The 21084-nt window shown below is 50.4% G+C and overlaps 1 protein-coding gene across 4 annotated transcripts in view; it reads right to left on the bottom strand.

The window, feature by feature from the left end:
• CEP290 (centrosomal protein 290) overlaps positions 1-21084 on the bottom strand; it is a 1516454-nt gene that overhangs the window by 1008398 nt on the left and 486972 nt on the right. For all 4 annotated transcript variants that reach the window (XM_085653911.1, XM_085653913.1, XM_085653912.1 and 1 more), the window contains exon 26: positions 10019-10130. In XM_085653911.1, the coding sequence (XP_085510037.1) occupies positions 10019-10130 (112 nt within the window). The remainder of the gene's footprint in view (positions 1-10018; positions 10131-21084) is intronic.

The raw sequence follows: 21084 nt of genomic DNA, 5'->3' as shown, positions 1-21084 counted from the left end.
CCCCCCCCCGCACCCACCACCGAGTCCACCACCCCTGCGACTACCACTCGCACCAGTCGCCTGACCGTCTGGTCCAGCGTCAGCGACGAAGACACCATCAAAACCATCGACTCCGGATCCCCATCGGACCCCTGCCCTCACCACGTCTTCAACTAAGCCAGCGCAACCATCGCGCCCCACCTCCGGAAAACAATCAACTGTTCCTTCGAGACAGCAACCTTCCCAGAAAGCTGGAAGCACGCCAAGATCAACGCCCTTCTGAAGAAGCCCAAGTCGGACCCCAAGGACCTCAAGAACTTCCGGCCCATCATCCTGCTCCCTTTCCCGGCAAAAGTGACCGAGAAGATAGTCAACAAACAGCTGACCCGCTACCTCGAAGTTAACAACATCCTGGACCCTTCCCAATCCGGTTTTCGCAGCAACCACAGCACCGAGACCGCCCTCATCACCGCCACTGACGACGTCCGGACCCTGATGGACAAAGGAGAAACAGCCGCACTCATCCTCCTGGACCTATCGGCAGCCTTTGACACGGTCTGCCACCGCACCCTATCAGCACGCCTCCATGACGCCGGTATCCAAGAGAAGGCCCTGGCCTGGACCACATCCTTCCTCTCCGGCAGAACCCAGAGCGTCCGCCTCCCACCCTTCCGCTCCAAAACCACCGAGATCATCTGCGGCATCCTACAGGGATCCTCCCTCAGCCCGACGCTGTTCAATATCTACATGGCCCCCCTCGCCCACGTCGCATGACAACACAACCTCAACATCATCTCCTACGCTGACGACACCCAGCTGATCATATCCCTCACCGAAGATCCCCACACCGCCAAAGCTAACCTCCACAGAGGAATGAAGGCTGTAGCCGACTGGATGAAGGACAGCAGACTGAAGCTGAACTCAGACAAGACAGAGGTCCTCATTCTCGGACCCACCCCATCAGCCTGGGACGACTCTTGGTGGCCCACGTCACTAGGCATAGACCGCAACCCACGGACCACGCACGCAACCTGGGGGTCATCCTCGACTCCACTCTCTCCATGACCAGGCAAGTCAATGCCGTCTCCACGTCCTGCTTCAACACCCTCCGTATGCTCCGCAGGATCTTCAAATGGATCCCCCTCGACACGAGAAAAACTGTTACCCAGGCCCTTGTCACCAACAGACTCAACTACGGGAACGCCCTCTACTCAGGAACTACAAACAAGCTCCTGAGACGACTCCAACGCATCCAGAACGCCTCGGCCCGACTCATCCTCGACGTCCCCCGCCGCAGCCACATCACACTCCACCTGAGAGGCCTGCACTGGCTCCCTGTCAACAAAAGGATCACCTTCAAGCTCCTGACCCACGCACACAAAGCACTGCACAACACCGGACCCACCTACCTCAACAACCGACGCAGCTTCCACACCCCCACCCGAAGCCTCTGCTCAGCCAACCTCGCCCTCGCCACAGTCCCTCGCATCCGAAAAACCACCGCCGGCGGCAGATCCTTCTCCTACCTTGCCGCCAAGACCTGGAATACTCTCCCCACCATCCTGCGACAGACCCAGGACCTGCTGGCCTTCAGAAGACTCCTCAAGACCTGGCTCTTCGACCAGTAGCACACCCCCTCCCCAGTGCCTTGAGACCCTTTTGGGTATGTAGCGCGCTTTACAAATGCAGTGATTGATTGATTGATACTAACACTCAGCCACAGAACAAAGGGCAACCCCTAACTACGTAATATGGGTAGAGATAAAGGGGAACAATGAAACCAAGCAAGAACAGAGAAACCTCTACCCTTACAATTTAAAGATGTACAATGTATCATATATATAAAATAAACAGGGAATGACACCCAAATCAGATTAAAGAGATATGGCATACAAGCATGTGAAAACACCAAAGGATAGTGCAACTTTTTAGTTTATTTCATTTGTAAGTGTCACTTTTTATAATACAAAAATATAATTTGTTGATTTTTTATACAAAGATGGTCACAATAGACAAAGAACAACGTACATTATTGTAAAATATATAAATGGATAAAGGTGTTAGACACACACAATAAATATCTGAGTTTTGTGCAAAAAAGAATATAACACAGTAAAGAATACAACAGAAAACAGGTTCCCAAGTACAGGGGAAAAGGTGAGGGAATGTTTTTTTGATCAAAGCTACAGACACTCAAATTCAAACAGCCCACATTCATACAGCATTACATAACTCATCCAACATCCGATCAAAAAGATTCTTAAGGACCCAACTCAAAGCAGTAACACCAATAGTCCCACAATATTATGATGGTTGTTCAGGATAAATGTCGAAAAACACTCATCTAGAGTACATAATCAGTGGGAATAGAGAGGGCCCAACTAAACAACGCCGACGCGCGTTTCGGTGAGACAACTCCAACTCAGGAGTACCACCTTCTTCAGGGCGTAACAAAGGCAAACTCCCATAGAGATCCTATTAGGATCTGAGCTCGCTTAAGAAGGCAAACAGTTGCCAGATCCGAATGACGCTCTCAGGGTAGCATGATCAAGGAAACCGCTGGCCCGTTTAGAGGGAGAGGCAAAAACGTCACGGGATGCAAGTGGCGTTTTCAGAAAGCCACGGCCATATTTATCATTTAACTTGATAGCGAGGTTCAGAGTTGGAGCTCGATCGGCCGTAAACCAAATAATGCAACCCCCAGAAGGATGGTTCTTAAGCGAGCTCAGATCCTAATAGGACCCTCGTTTGGACTTGTTCTCTGTCTACCAAACTGAAGATAAGACAGAGTAATAGGCTAAGTGGGGACAGCGCTTAATCCACCCTATGCCAATATTCGCCTGATTGAGCCGTTCTTAGAACGTTTAGCTCCTTTCTCTATCTCTATACAGGTCCCATCTCTATGGGAGTTTGCCTTTGTTACGCCCTGAAGAAGGTGGTACTCCTGAGTTGGAGTTGTCTCACCGAAACGCGCGTCGGCGTTGTTTAGTTGGGCCCTCTCTATTCCCACTGATTATGTACTCTAGATGAGTGTTTTTCGACATTTATCCTGAACAACCATCATAATATTGTGGGACTATTGGTGTTACTGCTTTGAGTTGGGTCCTTAAGAATCTTTTTGATCGGATGTTGGATGAGTTATGTAATGCTGTATGAATGTGGGCTGTTTGAATTTGAGTGTCTGTAGCTTTGATCAAAAAAACATTCCCTCACCTTTTCCCCTGTACTTGGGAACCTGTTTTCTGTTGTATTCTTTACTGTGTTATATTCTTTTTTGCACAAAACTCAGATATTTATTGTGTGTGTCTAACACCTTTATCCATTTATATATTTTACAATAATGTACGTTGTTCTTTGTCTATTGTGACCATCTTTGTATAAAAAATCAACAAATTATATTTTTGTATTATAAAAAGTGACACTTACAAATGAAATAAACTAAAAAGTTGCACTATCCTTTGGTGTTTTCACGTGCTTGTATGCCATATCTCTTTAATCTGATTTGGGTGTCATTCCCTGTTTATTTTATATATATATGATACATTGTACATCTTTAAATTGTAAGGGTAGAGGTTTCTCTGTTCTTGCTTGGTTTCATTGTTCCCCTTTATCTCTACCCATATTACGTAGTTAGGGGTTGCCCTTTGTTCTGTGGCTGAGTGTTAGTATCAATCAATCAATCACTGCATTTGTAAAGCGCGCTACATACCCGAAAGGGTCTCAAGGCACTGGGGAGGGGGGGTGCTACTGGTCGAAGAGCCAGGTCTTGAGGAGTCTTCTGAAGGCCAGCAGGTCCTGGGTCTGTCGCAGGATGGTGGGGAGAGTGTTCCAGGTCTTGGCGGCAAGGTAGGAGAAGGATCTGCCGCCGGCGGTGGTTTTTCGGATGCGAGGGACTGTGGCGAGGGCGAGGTTGGCTGAGCAGAGGCTTCGGGTGGGGGTGTGGAAGCTGCGTCGGTTGTTGAGGTAGGTGGGTCCGGTGTTGTGCAGTGCTTTGTGTGCGTGGGTCAGGAGCTTGAAGGTGATCCTTTTGTTGACAGGGAGCCAGTGCAGGCCTCTCAGGTGGAGTGTGATGTGGCTGCGGCGGGGGACGTCGAGGATGAGTCGGGCCGAGGCGTTCTGGATGCGTTGGAGTCGTCTCAGGAGCTTGTTTGTAGTTCCTGAGTAGAGGGCGTTCCCGTAGTTGAGTCTGTTGGTGACAAGGGCCTGGGTAACAGTTTTTCTCGTGTCGAGGGGGATCCATTTGAAGATCCTGCGGAGCATACGGAGGGTGTTGAAGCAGGACGTGGAGACGGCATTGACTTGCCTGGTCATGGAGAGAGTGGAGTCGAGGATGACCCCCAGGTTGCGTGCGTGGTCCGTGGGTTGCGGTCTATGCCTAGTGACGTGGGCCACCAAGAGTCGTCCCAGGCTGATGGGGTGGGTCCGAGAATGAGGACCTCTGTCTTGTCTGAGTTCAGCTTCAGTCTGCTGTCCTTCATCCAGTCGGCTACAGCCTTCATTCCTCTGTGGAGGTTAGCTTTGGCGGTGTGGGGATCTTCGGTGAGGGATATGATCAGCTGGGTGTCGTCAGCGTAGGAGATGATGTTGAGGTTGTGTTGTCATGCGACGTGGGCGAGGGGGGCCATGTAGATATTGAACAGCGTCGGGCTGAGGGAGGATCCCTGTAGGACGCCGCAGATGATCTCGGTGGTTTTGGAGCGGAAGGGTGGGAGGCGGACGCTCTGGGTTCTGCCGGAGAGGAAGGATGTGGTCCAGGCCAGGGCCTTCTCTTGGATACCGGCGTCATGGAGGCGTGCTGATAGGGTGCGGTGGCAGACCGTGTCAAAGGCTGCCGATAGGTCCAGGAGGATGAGTGCGGCTGTTTCTCCTTTGTCCATCAGGGTCCGGACGTCGTCAGTGGCGGTGATGAGGGCGGTCTCGGTGCTGTGGTTGCTGCGAAAACCGGATTGGGAAGGGTCCAGGATGTTGTTAACTTCGAGGTAGCGGGTCAGCTGTTTGTTGACTATCTTCTCGGTCACTTTTGCCGGGAAAGGGAGCAGGATGATGGGCCGGAAGTTCTTGAGGTCCTTGGGGTCCGACTTGGGCTTCTTCAGAAGGGCGTTGATCTTGGCGTGCTTCCAGCTTTCTGGGAAGGTTGCTGTCTCGAAGGAACAGTTGATTGTTTTCCGGAGGTGGGGCGCGATGGTTGCGCTGGCTTAGTTGAAGACGTGGTGAGGGCAGGGGTCCGATGGGGATCCGGAGTCGATGGTTTTGATGGTGTCTTCGTCGCTGACGCTGGACCAGACGGTCAGGCGACTGGTGCGAGTGGTAGTCGCAGGGGTGGTGGACTCGGTGGTGGGTGCGGGGGGGGGTCGGAGTTGAAGCTGTAGTGGATGTCGGTGATCTTGCGGTGGAAGAAGGTGGCCAGGGAGTCGCACAGGTTTTGAGATGGCGGGATGTCGTTGGTGTTGGAGCTGGGGTTGGAGAGTTCTTTCACGATGCTGAAGAGCTCTTTGGTGTTGTGTGCGTTGTTGTCTAGGCGGTCCTTGAAGGCGGTCTTCTTGGCGGTCCTGATGAGTTGGTGGTGTCTGCGGGTGGCGCTCTTGAGGGCTGTGTGGTTGTCTGGTGTTCGGTCGTGGAGCCATTTCTTCTCCAGCTTCCGACAGGTGTGCTTGGAGATCCGGAGGTCCTCGGTGAACCAGGCGGCTTTCTTGTTGGTGTGGTTGGTTGTAGAGGTCTTGAGAGGGGCGAGGGTGTTGGCGCAGTCGTTGATCCACTGTGTGATGTTGGTCGCGGCGGTGTCTGGGTCGGTGGGGTCGGTGGGTGGTCTCAGTGCGAGGGCGTTAGTCAGTTGGTCCTTGGTGACCTTGCCCCAGCAGCGGCGTGGTAGCTGTTGGGTGCGGTGGTGTGTGGTGGGTTTTCTGAAGGTGAAGTGGACGCATCTGTGGTCGGTCCAGTGTGGTTCGGTGGTGTGGTTGAAGGAGACGTGGGGGCTTGCGGAGAAGATGGGGTTGAGCGTGTGTCTAGCTGCGTGAGTAGGTGTCGTTACGAGCTGTTTGAGTCCGAGGTTGGCGAGGTTGTCGATCAGGGCGGTGGAGTTGGCGTTGTTGTTGTTCTCGAGGTGGAAGTTCAGGTCCCCGAGGAGGATGTAGTCCGTGGAAGCGAGGGCGTGGGTGCTGATGAGGTCAGCGATGGTGTCACTGAATTGTGGACGGGGTCCGGGAGGTCTGTAGATGAGGTCTGTAATATGAGTTACTGCCATAGGTTTTGGTGGCTGTCACTCTAAGGGTCTTGAGATGAGCAGTGCTGCCTTCTTTTATAGGCACCTACTCTCTGAATTTTATACTGGGCTTGACTTCACCACCGAGAGCTACTTTGAAGGTATTGGCGAGCTACCAGTAGCTCCCGAGCTACTCGTTGGAGACCCCTGTTCTAACCCCATAGGGGCATGACATATACAGTAGGTGGGAGCATAAGTCCCTTCAAGAACCTTACCACGATTGGTGAGTTGAAGAAGGATGGCTGATATGGAAAGCAGATAATAAACCCTGATGGATCCCTAAACAGTGCCAACTGAATATCCTTGCTGGGCAGGGACCTAGCAAAACAGACTAGTTTAGCCAGGCATGCTTTCAACGGGTCTACATTCTGTTAAGTACAACATGCAACAAACCAATTCCACCTTCCAGATTAAACAGATTTTGTGGAGGGTCGACCAGCAAACAATGTGACGTGAAACAACCTCCAACAGCAACTGGAAGGAGTGGCCCCACTTAATCTCCAGGTATGAAGGTGGAGGCTCTGGAGAGTGGGATACAGAATCTGTCCCTCCGACTGTGATAGGAGATACTGCCAGCAAGGTATACACAGAGGAGGACACAGGGTGTGTCTCAGGTGGAAAGTGTTCCACACTATTTTTGGCTAGTCAAGGGCAATCAGAATGATTTGGGGCAGGTCTTGGCAAATCGTCCTAAAGACCTAAAAAAAATCAAGAGTATGGAAGGAAACGTGTGATAAAGTGAAAAACTCCACCTCAACTGAAACATGCAGCTAGCAAAGTCTCCCTGCAATGGAAACTGGCAAATTAGCATTCTTGTATGACCTTCTTTAGATGGATATGCCACTTTCGGGATGATGATGTCAACTGAGATCATCAGCCCTGGTATGACATAGACAGCCGGATTCCATGCTGGTATACTCAAGCCCAGAGCCTCAAAGCTTCCAGACAGATACGGCGAGACCCAGCTCATCCCTGCTTGTTGACATACAACATCGCGGTTGTATGACTTGACAAGATCTGAACAGACTGACCGTGAAAGGAAGGAAAGGGAGGAAGGCTTTCAGGGCTTATTAAGTTTCCTGCAATTCCAGCAGGTTAATGAGAAGCATCTGTTCTTCTGAATACCAAAATCTCTGATCTCTAGTTCCTCCAGATGTGCACCTGATCAGAAGACAGATGCATCCACCTCCCATTGTGGCCACTGCTATTGGCGTGTAAAAGGTCGCTTCTTGTGACAAGGGTTTCTACACCACACACCCATCTAGATCTGCCACGGCATCCTGAGAGATCATGATGGTGTCCAACAAATTTCCCCTTTGCAGGAACCATTGCCGATGAAGGCACCACTGGAGAGCCCTTGTGTACCAATTTGCATACATGACCAGCAGGATGTAGGAAGCCAGCAGACCTAGCAGGCAAAAAAACATCTGGACTGAAACTGGAGCCTTTCACAAAACATTGGAATCTTCTCCTGTATATCCTGGATCCATTGGGAGCGAGAAAAGGTCCTCAGGGATGTTCTGCTCACTACTGGCCCTATGAACAGGACGCACTGAGAGGCCTCTATTGACACTGGGGCACGTTGATGGTAAAGCTAAAGTCAAATAGCAGGGATATTGTTACTTGCAGGTGGTCCAACACCAAATGCGGAGAACTGGCTTTGAGCAGTCAATCATCCGGAACACAGAGATCCTTCTAAGCTGCACTACAATCACCATCATCAGCTTGATGAAGACCCAATATGCCTATGTTAGTCCAAACGGGAGGACAATGAACTGGTAGTGAGTGCATCCTGCTACAAAACGCAAGTACATCATATGCAACTGCAGTGTCGCAATGTGGAAATGCGCGGTTCTGCAAGTCGCATGACATCATGCAGTCTTCTGCTTTCAGCACCAGAAGGTGTCCTCCATTGTTAGCCAACAGCATTGGATAAATACAGGTTCAGTCAGTGAAAGTTCTCTGTGCTGGCCTTCTCTATCAATCTCTGGGCCTTTCTTCCAGACTGTGGAAGAACCTAGGATGTTGCTATGAAGGAATGGTGGAAGTATCACTGGTAAAGAGGCTGAAGCCGGGATGGATCGAGCTGTTCAGCTGGCGGCGGGGCGTTAGCTGAGCGGGAACCTTGGAGTCAAATGTGCAGAGGGTGGAACTGCTGAGTGAAAATCCAAACAGATGGATGAGAATCGAAGGTGCACCAGAGGGGACCCAGCTGGTCTGAACAGTGCCATCATGGTGATGAGGACCTGAGCCGAGTCGGCTCAGAATGGGACCCATGGTGGACCTCATAGTAAGCAGCACCACCGGAGAAAGCTCTTCGGGTGGAATGATGCCTATGAGGTCCGGCTCCGCAGGAGGCAAAATGCATTAGGGGGACCTATCGCTGAACTTTAATCAATGTCGAGCGCAGTTGTCATTGTACTTCTTCTTATTATACTGCTTCCTAGACTTTTCTTCTGACAATTTCTACAAAGGACAGGAATTTAACTTCAAGGGCGATCTCGATCAGCATTGAGCCATACGCTCGTCAGAGCCTTAAAAAGTTTGGGCTTGCAGTCTTTAATGGCCTTTAGGTGCATGAGGTTGCATCTGTCATACGACCCCAAGTTGTGCTTCAATATCAAGCAGTACCAACAGACCTTATGGGAGTCTGAAATGAACATCCATCCATAGCAAATGCAACAGACTTTTAAGCCCGGTTTCTTTGATGTTGGCATGCCTAGAAGAGGTTTGGCAAAAGTTGAAAAAAACCACAGCAAGCAGCCCCTGATCCGCGTTGAAGGGAGCGGAAAAATGTAACTGACGTCAGTGCCTGAGTAGTTCCAGACAACGAGGTGGAGACAGCGTCGCCTGCTGGTGTAGGAGTGCTATGAAAACGTTCGGGATAGAGTCTGCTCTGAAACATATTCAATAGGTGACGAATCTGCAGGAAGAAGTATCCATTATAAACATATTTACTGTTGTTTATGTTACAAATCAAAATAAAAACTATTGCTCAAAAAAGTTTTTATAAAGAAGGCAAGCCAGTACAAGGCAAACCAACAGCAAAGAGCTCTCATCCAAGAACACGCTGCTTCTCTGACTATGTAGGATGCCTTCCTTGTACATCATATATACACACACAAGGTGAAAACAAATGGACATGGAATATAATATTTCTACTGATTTTTATTGGTGCAGAGACGTTTTTCACATCAAAAGTCTTAGAATGCTTTAAAACATATCACGTCTACACGTTTTTCTTTCTTTACTGCAATATTTAGGAAAAAGTTTAAAATATGAGGCTTGTCGATGCAATGTATCAGCAGGAACTATCACTGAGGCATCAAAAAGTGACTCAGAATGGCAGTGAAGCTATAGAGAGGGAAATTAATGCAGATGGTCTGTAGCCGTAAATGTGGACTTTCAATAGTCGTCAATGGGCCTGTTAAATACCTCGTGTGAATCTCCACTTTCAACTCTACTTACAGACTCCCTTCAAATTGTGAAAACCAAGGGCAACAAGCAAAGAGATGGGGAATTAAGTATCACGTGAGGGATTATAAATCACTAATCAATGTAGCCTGGGAAGCAATTCAGATAAACCAAAGTGAGAGGTAATACACGATTGATAGCAGTTCTGGGAAAACATCAAACGTGACAGGGCTGGCTGCGTCTCTGGAAATATAAAATAGGACCCACAAAACAAACCACTTTAACAATAACAAAACAGAAATCGCCTTTCCCCTTCAAAAAGCTTTTGTTACTAAGAATGATTTTACTTTTTCAAGGTTTACTCACCCACTTTTGAATAGTACTCCCAAGCTTGCTCTAGAGTGTGCAGTTTTTCCTTGGCAATCTCAAGTTCTTTATTTGAAGATTCAACTTGTTTCTTTAAAGACATGTTTTCACTCTGCAAACAGAAAACAATTACCATGATAGCGTGGAAGTAAGTGTCCGTCACTTCTGTGCAAACCTGATACTAGATTTTCCATCATTACAACCAGAGTTCCGAATACCGATGGGGACAATCAAATAAAAAAGGAAACTACTATATGAAGCCGCCTTTCCTCAGCAAAAGTGATACATACTTATTTTTTTAAGCAGTTGCTACACTTTATTGCAAACTTTAAAATTTACTAAATAATTGGGGGACTGGCTGAGCAGTCAGCCTGAAAAATGATAGGAAACTATGCTTAGAGATTATATGACAGGAAGCCTTAATTTGATCTAAAATGTGTTTGAGAATGCTTGCAGATTTTTCCACAGAATAAATAATGACATTAGAATGCTCTTTTTCAAAAGCTCCTGGAGCTGGGATTTAGTAGGGGTTATCCAATTTTGAGACCATAGGTTTTACACATGCCTTTAACCCCTTCCCCGCTCATGACGGAACCGTTCCGTCATGAGCCACGGTTGCCGTGTGCTCATGACGGAACGGTTCCGTCATGACAATCCTGTTGGCGGCCGCTCCGCCTGCGCGGCGCTGTTTACCCGCCTGTGCGGGGCGACAACGCAAATGGGCGGAGTCATGACGGAACCGTTCCGTCATGAGCACAGCTCAACTGTGGCTCATGACGGAGCGGCTCCGTCATGAGCACAGGCCCACCGCGCTGCCCCCCTGCCCCCCCCAGCGCTGCAGCGGAATGTCCGCGGCAGCGAAGGGGTTAAACTGTTTCACATTTTAAGCCACGTAAGGTGTGAGGTCGAGTTCCTCCACCTGCAACGGCTCCTCTGAGATACTGCTTCCAGTACTCATTATGTTTTACTACATTGAGAACCTTTCTGGAGAGGAAATAGACCTAACAACACTGGTTTCCTAACTACAGTAAGGTTTGGACTTTTAAAACAGTTGCACTAAAAAAGACATAACCAAGGCCCTGACGATTATTTTAAAATCTGGAAAGATAGAATAACAGAATAATACAATTTAACTACAGGCAATTTCTGAATTTATTCCTGTGGTCACTTATTGTCAGAGTGGTTCAGCAAACACAAAGTCGTAGCTGCCACCAATGTAGGAGGCTGGCTCTCTATATAATATGAGAAAAAGAGGTATATAATGTGCAAAAAGTCCAGTGGATCCCCAGTGGCTTTACAGAGGCTAAGGTAGATATTTCTAATGCTCTCTTTTGTGGAAGTGTGGGCGAGCTGTTAGGCTTATCAGAGGGTAGTGCTAAGCATTTGTTGTACACACAGAGGCAATAAATAAGAGACACACTCGATGAATGAATCGGAGACCAATTTATAAATATAATACTCGGTTATATTTATTTTGTAGAACCACAGAACTTCGTCTCAGGTAAATACATTTTTCAATAGAAAAACTTTTCAATACAAAAAGTAGACAGTGCAATTCTTAGACTTTGCAATGTTAGCCTATAGGAAGCCAAAAACATTCAGCATACAGGTACATAACATCTACTTACAGTTCAAGTCTTCGGAGGTTAATGTAAGTACTGGGCAACGTTCAAAACAGCAGAAACAGTACACCTCCAGCAGTACAGGGGCAGCCAGGTGCAGGGTGAAAATATGGGGTAAGGGGCCCAATGCAAATCAAAGGAGATTGCTGAAAATGGAAAAAGGCTGCTTACAGCTAAGTTACAGTGCCTTGGGAGACCAGTTTCCAGGGGTTGAGACAAGCACTGGGCAAGACCTATGAAAGAATCAACAACACACCGTCAGCGGCACAGTGGCAGCCGAGTGCAGGGTGCTAAACTAGCGTCAGGCACCTAATGCAAGTCAATGGAGAAAGGCCAAATCGGAAAAGGGCTGCAGACTCAGGCCAGGAGGCCGTTCGGGGGAATCTAACAGCTGGAGAGGTAAGTTGCTATGCTTGGGGACATAGGGACACCTTTGGTCCTATTCACCAAGGCCCAGGGCGGACAAATGCAGGGGTGCCTTTTGGTGTCAGGAAAGATTTACCTGGGCAGGTCGGGGTTGCGGGGGTCTCCGTGTAGAGGCTGCAGACAACGCTGAGGGGTCCAAGAGAGGGCAGCCAATGATGGACTCGGGCTCTGGACACTGGGGTACCTTGTTGTTGCGGGTGGGCATCTTCAAATCAGGCCGGAGACATCGGGTTCAGAGGTGGAACATGTGTCCGCATTCATCGATCTTTAGGTCATAGAAGGTCTGCTTGGAGAATGGTGTTTTTGAACAGTTCCGCTGTTCTCAGGAGGTCTTGGTCTTTGTTGAAGGCAGGCAGTCCTTCCAGGGTTTTGGAGGTCGCTGGACTGCAGGATTAGTGAACTTTAGCGCAGTTTTCATTGAGGGCTACAGAAAGGCCAACAGGATTGGGGACATGTCAGGTGGTTTCTACAATCTTATCTGCTTTTGCAGCTCTGTGGTGTCTGATTCTTCTTAGTGTTATGTGTCCTGATTAGGGCCTTGTAGCAACACTGCACATCTTCTTACATTGCCCCCTTTCTGCACATCAACATTTTACTGTGACCTTTTGCACATTTTTGCATGTGTGACAATGTTGGATACGTTTCTCTGAAACTGCTATGCTTACACATCTGGCTTCGTACAAGGATGCTCTTTATCATAAATAAAGAAGCATATCCAGGATTTAGTAGAGGAGACACATCTGCTGACGTTGAGGGGTCCCTGCATGCTGAGGCTTCACCAAGCAGCTGCCTAACATCTCTGTGAGGGGTGTCCAGTTCGTGAAAATGACTGAGTCCTACATTCTTTCCCACCAGGTAATGGACTTCAATCATCCCTGGGGGGATTCTTGGCTATACACCTACATACACTCTAGATGCACACAGAGTAGGGATTGCACAGTAGGAGTACACCCGATTACCACCTTGTCTTATATTCCCACATATATACACTGTTTTAGTACCATGGTGGAACTATCTCAGCACATGTATTTTATACAAGAATACAATTGGTTCAATAAATATATTGAAAATGTCCCATTGTGTATTCTCTGTATATTTCTCCAAGAACAAGATTGCACAAGTGACTGGGCAAAAGGGTGCTAGATCTGTTACCACGGTTTCGGAGGGGTCAGGGTTGTCATGTTCAGTAGTTGCCAGAAGGCATTCGCTCACTGTTTCGGTTAAGGGAACTTATGGTGGCATTGTAAGCTAGCTGGTCTCTAGGCGAACGTATACTACGGGGTGCATGGAATCAATCTAGGCACCTCATCCAAAGTTTATGTGGTCCACAAACGGGCCGGTCCTATGGATTAGTGGGAACTACACAAAATTAGGACCTCTGGAGCTGAAGTTCAGGGCTCGGGGGGGGGGGCATCTACAAACTAGAGGGCCGATTCACAAAGATAATCTGAGACAAAAGAGTAACATTACGGCTTTTGGTATTCACAGAGATCATTTACGAGTCATATCTTTACAACCGCAGTCGGACCGGAATCACCGCAACCGGGCCGTTCTCTCCGGCTCAAGCCGTACTCTCCGGATGAAATGTAATCAATGGGCTAGAATGCACTTTTTACAAAAGGGAACGATAGGAACGTGTGATAAATGGTAAAGGAGATTGTGCAATATTGAATAAATCTGCCACTGGAATCAGTACAGGTTTATTACAACAAGATGTTTGGTGCCAACATTCCATAATTCAGTGAAGCCATCATGCAGCGAGTGTCCACCCCAGGTACTTCACTGTTTACTTACAATATCCAGGAATCAGCCTGGATATTGCAGGGGCACCTGGGGTGGCACAATTCATGCTGCAGCCCTTGGGATCCCTCTTCAGTGCCAATGCCCTTAGGTACCAGGAGTATCTACTAGGGACCTACAAGGACCACCGACGTTGAAGCAACTGTGAAACAAAAGGTACAGTTTAGGGAAAGAGGGAAAGAGCTCTGGCACAGGGGACCTGGTTGTCAGGGACCATGTACACTTCCAGTTGAAGTTACATAATTTTCCAGGCAAAGTGGGGGCTAGCCATGTCCAAAAGAGGCACTTTGCTACAACATTTCTCGATTATGTGTAGGTCTCTGCATGCATACACCTATCTCTTGAATGGACTGCTTGTAGATGTCTTTTACTATATATACATATACATCCTGTACCAACCCTAAGGTGCTTTGAGAGGAAGTGCCCCCACCCCCGTTTCACTTCACTTCACTCCATCTTGAATTGAGGGAAACTAGCCAACCAGGATGAGGGATATGCCCACCCCCCTTGGGGGAACTACGGATCCTAAAGCACGTTCGAGCGATCAGGAACGGCATAGGAGTTATCCTATGGCCAACCATTTTGAAAGTGAACACAATTGTTCCCTGACAGGTTTTAGCTTCTTTGAATTAAAACATATATTGAAATATCTAAGAGGAGGAAACAGGGAGAGGGAACTGCAAAGGGAAGCATCTAAGTTGATTATATCGATGGGCACGGAAATACCAATAGGGCATAACATTGATGCAGACTTATATGTCCATCTTTAAAGAACTATCATATTCTCCTATTAAAAAATAGATCTCAACTTCCTGCCTCAAAGACATTTCACCACATCAGGAGATCACAACGATGAGTAGAAATTTAGATGAGGACTATATGTTGGGAAACATAATATGGAATGTTACTAATATCTGTGCCCCTGATTATCGCTCAATTAATTTTTCATATTAACAAAAACGTTTACAGAAGGAGATATATTTTAAGTCTCAGAAAATATTCTTGGAAATTTTAGGGAATCGAGTAAGGAAATTCTTTAGGAGTATTAATTAACAGATTAAATAATTTCCTTTAAATAACACTTGCACTTTATTGAGGGTTAAATTGTTTTGCTTTATGAATGACTTTATACAATAAAAATATGTGAATGGAAGGAATATTTTAAACATTCTACACCTCATCAACAGGACGGCATTAGCACTTTAAAAATGATAAAATTGCTATGCGCAATAGATTAATTGGGAAGAGGAGGAGTAAAAAACATAAAGAAATGAAATAATGATAGACGCAAGAAGAACATGTAGTATTGGAGGGCAGAGAATCTAGACACTTTAGCACCAGTCCCTTTACAAGCGTTATTTCCATATTTGAAGAACTTCCCAACCCAAATTAAAGCATTAGGACTTTATAAATGGCCCTTTATTGGAATTCAAGTGCAATATGTGGAATTGAGGATAGCACTTTATTGGGTTATATGTGGCAATATGGTGAGTAGTGAAAGTGTATAGAAGAACAAGTTACTTACCTTCGGTAACGATGTATCTGTAAGAAACATTAGTTAGTTAGATTCCTCACCTTAGAATATCCCCAGGCGTCAGACTGGATCCGGAAGATTTTTCGTCAGCAATAACCCTTGCGCGTCGTTAGGCGTCGTCTGCGGCTCCGCGTCCGTCGTCGGCGTCGTGCGCCGGAATGACGTCGTCGGAGTACTTAGACGCCGCCCTCGCGCGCTGACGTCAGTTCTTGTACATAGCCTTCCGCGCCAGGAACGCAGAGCCATGCAAGATACCGACACTGGTGCCAAAAAATTCTAGGGCCCTGAAAGGGATAGCCTTAACCCTAGATGTCAGTTCGCAGAACGGGGAGGATGGCTGGGTCGCTGAGGAATCTAACTAACTAATGTTTCTTACAGATACATCGTTACCGAAGGTAAGTAACTTGTTCATCTGAAAGAAACACGTTAGTTAGATTCCTCACCTTAGAATAGATACCCAAGCAATACCATCCCCGGTGGTGGGTCTGCGAACCAAGATCACACCAGAAAGTCCTGGAGGACAGAACGGCCAAAGAAGCCATCCCTCCGGACTTGGCTGTCTAGGCAGTAATGCCTGGCAAACGTGTGTAGCGAAGCCCACGTAGCCGCCTGACAGATGTCCTGCAACGGGACTCCCCGTCCCAAAGCAGTAGTAGCCGCTGTAGCCGGAGTGGAATGGGCACGCAGCCCAACAGGAGGGTCCTTTTTCGCCAAGGAGTAACAGAGTTTGATGCACAAAACGACCCACCGGGAGATGGTCCGTTTGTGCACAGCTTTTCCCTTCTTAGCACCCACGTATCCAACAAAAAGTTGGTCGTCCACCCGGAACTGTTTTATGCGGTCCAAATAAAAAGAGAGCGCACGCTTTGGGTCCAGACGGTGGAGCCTCTCTTCCTCTTTGGAAGGATGCGCAGGCGAAAAGAAGGTGGGCAAGGTGACAGACTGCCCAAGATGAAAGGGAGTGACCATTTTCGGTAGAAAAGAAGGACGAGGCCGAAGGACAACCTTGTCCGGATGAACAGAGAGAAAAGGAGGCTTGGACGATAGAGCCTGGAGCTCACTCACCCGTCTAGCCGAGGTGATGGCTACCAGGAAAGCAGTCTTAAGCGTCAGAAGACGAAGAGGACAATTGTGAAGAGGCTCAAAGGGAGCGCACATCAGAAATGTGAGAACAAGATTCAAGTCCCACTGAGGCATTACGAAAGGAACAGGAGGGAACGTATGAGTAATGCCTTTAAGAAAGCGTTGAACCACAGGGGACTTGAAAAGAGAAGGCTGATCAGGAAGCCGTAAGAAGGCAGAGAGGGCAGCAAGATAACCTTTCAAGGTGCCCAGGGCAGAGCCCTGCCGGGCCAAAGAAAGAAGAAAGAGGAGAACCTCAGAAAGAGGGGCGGAAAGAGGATCCACAGCCTTTGCTGTGCACCATGCCACAAATCTGTTCCACCGGCAGGCGTATACCGTCTTTGTGGAGGGACGCCTGGCTGCCAGAATGATATCACAGACTTCAGGAGGCAAGTCAAATGGCATCAACTGCCGCCGCTCAATCTCCACGCATGGAGGTGGAGGCTGGACAGGTTCGGGTGTAGGACCGTCCCCTGCTGCTGCGACAGAAGATCCTCCTGAAGGGGCAGACGTATCGGAGGATCGGTCAACATACTGAGTAGCTCGGGATACCAGTACCTTCGTGCCCAATCCGGGGCCACCAAGATGACTTGGGCCCGGTAGTGCCTGATCTTCTTCAGCACTCTGGGCAGAAGTGGTATAGGCGGAAAGGCGTACAACAGACCGCAACTCCACTCGTGACGAAAAGCGTCGCCGAGCGAGTGCCGCCTTGGAAATTCCAACGCGCAGAACTGCTGACATTGCGCGTTCTCTTCGGTGGCGAATAGATCTAACCAAGGCTCTCCCCACTGCTGAAAGAGACCTTGCGCCACTTCGGAGTTCAGACGCCATTCGTGATCCATCATGCACCGGCGGCTGAGTTCGTCTGCTCTGGCGTTCAGAGAGCCCGCCAGATGTTGAACCACTAGGGTGACGCCCTGGTGTTCCAGCCACGTCCAGAGGCGCAGAGCCTCCTAACAAAGGGTCCACGACCCCACCCCGCCCTGTTTGTTGCAATACCACATGGCAGTGGTGTTGTCCGTGAACACCTGCACGACACTTCCCCTGACAGAGGGAAGGAAGGCTTTCAGTGCAAGTCGGATCGCTCTCAACTCCAACAGGTTGATCTGGAGGCGAGACTCCGCCGGAGACCAGAGGCCTCTGATCTCCGCCTCTCCCATATGGCCACCCCATCCCAGGAGGGACGCATCCGTCACTACGACATGCTCCGGTTGGGGAAGGGAGAGGCTCTTGCCCGTGACCCAATCGCGGTCCGTGAGCCACCACTGCAATTGCTGTGCAGTGCCCTCCGAGATCAAAACATGGTCGGACAGGTTGCCGTGATGCTGGGCCCACTGAAACTTCAGGTCCCACTGCAGAGCCCGCATGCGCCGCCTGGCGTGATGCACTAGTAGGATGCAGGAGGCCATCAGCCCCAGAAGCCGCAAAACTAGCCTGACCGAAACCCAGGATAGAGGCCGAAAGATGGGAATCAGGGCCTGAATATCCCGGACCCGCTGTTCCGGCGGATAGACCCGGAACTGCGCCGAATCGAGAACCGCTCCGATGAAGAGGAGCTTCTGAGAGGGACTCAGGTGTGACTTCGGCACGTTGATGGAAAACCCCAGCAAATGCAGGAGATCCGCCGTAGTCTGGAGGTGGGAGACGACTGCCTGGGGCGAGCCCGCCTTCAACAACCAGTCGTCGAGATAGGGGAAGACTGGAACCCCTGATCTGCGCAGATGAGCTGCGACCACCGCCATCACTTTCGTGAACACCCGAGGGGCACTGGTGAGGCCGAAGGGGAGCACGGTGAAGTGAAAATGCTCCTGGCCCACCGTGAACCGCAGGTAACGCCGATGGGCCGGCAGGACGGGGATGTGGAAATATGCGTCCTGCAAGTCCAACGCTACCATCCAGTCTCCAGGGTCGAGGGCAGCTAGAACCTGAGCCAAAGTCAACATTTTGAACCGTTCCTTCCGGAGGAAGGCATTGACGTTCCTGAGGTCCAAGATAGGGCGTAGGCCCCCTTTGCCCTTCTTGGGAACCAGAAAGTAGTGGGAATAACAACCACGACCTACTTCTGGGCTCGGAACGCGCTCGACGGCCTCTTTGGCCAAGAGGGCCGAAACTTCCTCTCGCAGAAGATTCAAATGATCCTCCGAGATACGGTGGTGCTGCGTCTCGAAGGGGAGGGAGTAGCCCCTTCGGACGATTTGCAGCACCCACCTGTCCGAAGTGATGGTACGCCAGTGGAGCAGGTGATGGCGAACTCTGCCGCCCACTGGCGAGGAATGGGCCGGAAAGCTCGGACTAGGAAGGCTTGGAGGCGGATGCTGCCGGGGTGGATGTGGGCTGACCGCGTCGTCCTCCAGAACCGCCTCGGCGGAAACCACGTCCGCGCGCAGGTTGGTTCTGCGGCTGGTGGCTAGGCTAGGCGGACGTGAGGCACCCCTTCCTTGGCCACGAAAGGGGCGAAAGGCGGAAGTTTGCGACCGCGGGGCCGAGAGGCCCAAGGACTTGGCCATAGCCCGGGAGTCCTTAAAGCGATTCAGCGCACTGTCCACTTTCTCACCAAAAAGGCGAGTGCCATCAAAGGGCATGTCCATGAGAGTGCTCTGGACATCCCCCGAAAAGGACGTGGACCACAGCCAGGCGTGACGTCTAAGCGCCACCGTGGTAGAAATCGCCCTACCCAGCGAGTCCGTAGTGTCAAGCCCACATCGGATTGCATGTCGTGCTGCATCCCTCCCATCGGCCAGAGCCTGGGTAAGTCGTGTCTGTGCCTCCTCCGGGCACAGGGGCAGCACGTCCTCCACCGTATCCCACAGAGAGTGGGGATAACGGTCCAAAAGACAGGCGGTGTTCAAGGACCGCAGACCAAAACTAAGGGAGGAGAACAGCTTTTTGCCAAACTGTTCCAGTCTCTTGGAATCCCGGTCCGGCGGAGCGGTCGGGAAGGAGGATTGGGAGGTAGAGGCCTGGATAACCAGGCTCTCGGGGGTAGGGTGTTGGGACAGAAAACTGGGGTCGCCCGGAGCAGGGCGGTGGCGCCTGGCGACGTTACTGTCCACAGGTCGTGGACCAGGGTCAAAACAGACTCGATAATTCTCGCCTCGGTACCTACTCTAACCAGGAACACACTCGGCAACTCTGGGCATTAAGCTTGCCTTATCTCTACAACGGCCCCCCACAGATGCCGGGGATGCCTGGTTTCACCTTGGAGATACCCAGAAAGGGACCATCTCACAGGGATAGCCAGGACGGGTTCCCCAGCGGTCTATAGCGCCGGGACACTTCCAAGTAGCTGTGCGCTGAATAAATTAAAATAACATGACATAAAATAACAGGAGGAACTGTGGAGGGCTTGGACCAGGTGCCCTTCAGAACGTCAATGAGGGCCTCATTGAATTGCAGCAGAGGCTCAGTGGAGCTTGCTGCAGACTGAAGCACCTCACAGCTACGGCAGGCAGCTCGAGCCCAAGGGCTGCGGCCGCCTTGCGCAGCACCACAGAGAAAGCAGCACCCTCCTCCGAAGCCACAGTCGGAGGAGAGATGAATCCAGTGTCTGGTGAGGTATCCAGACCACTGGCCTCCCCCAGTTCATCTGCCCAGTCCTGTGACAGCTGAGCCTGAACGTCCAGAGGATCCTCGGACCCCTCCCATTCGCCCCCGTCATCCGATTCCTGGTAAACAGGAGGAAGGAGCGGAGCCGGACGATAGACATAATGTGTCTCTAACGGCGCCGTACGCGGCGTCCATTGACGCCGCAACGGCGCCGGATCCGGAGCGGGGCTGGGCTGAACTGGGGCTCGACGCCGAGCGGAGCCGGCGTCGGAGGTGAAACCGGTGTCGACGCCGACGGAGGAGGCGTGACGAGGTCGACTGGCGTCGGCGGGGACTCGGGGAGTCCCTCGGGAACCTGCGGCGTCATGGCCGGAGCCGGCGACGGTGCCGGGGCCGGAGCCACCGGCATGCAAGGTTGCCCAGTCGGGTCCGCGGGGCCCGAAGGCGCGCCAGAGGGCGTCGACGGCGAAGCCAGGCTCCTCATGGCCAAAAGGAAGGCACTGACTTCCGCCGGCGTCGCGTCAGTCCCAGGGACCGGCGGGTATGGGGACTTGCGCGGCGCCCCAGCGGGGGTGGAACCACCCTGACCCTCGGCCGAGTCGCGCGACCGGCGAGGGGAGTCCGAAGAGCGGTGTCGCCTCTTGGACTTCTTGGAGTGCTTCGACTTACCCGAAGACTTGGAGCCAGACGAGCGATGATGACGTCGGCTGCGGCTCCGCGACCGATCCGTGGACCTCCTCCTGGACCGGGATCGAGAGGGCCGCTCCCGTCTAGCCTTCGAGGTCAGGGCCTTGCAGTCCGAACACGACTCCGCGTCGTGGTCGAGGCCCAAACAGTAAAGGCACCGGCGGTGATGATCCGTAACCGACATCAAGCGGTTACAGTCAGCACAGGCTTTGAAACCAGGCATCCTACCGGCACCGGAGTCGAGACAAGATCAAAAAGGATCAAAAAACTTAGTCAAAAAAGACTAAAAGGGGTAGCTCTCCCGGATCTGCGCTTACTGGCGGAAAAAA

This window comes from Triturus cristatus, chromosome 4_1, assembly GCF_964204655.1.
Source record: "Triturus cristatus chromosome 4_1, aTriCri1.1, whole genome shotgun sequence".
In the NCBI taxonomy this organism is placed as follows: Eukaryota; Metazoa; Chordata; class Amphibia; order Caudata; family Salamandridae; genus Triturus; species Triturus cristatus.
This window is presented reverse-complemented; position numbering and strand designations above follow the sequence as displayed.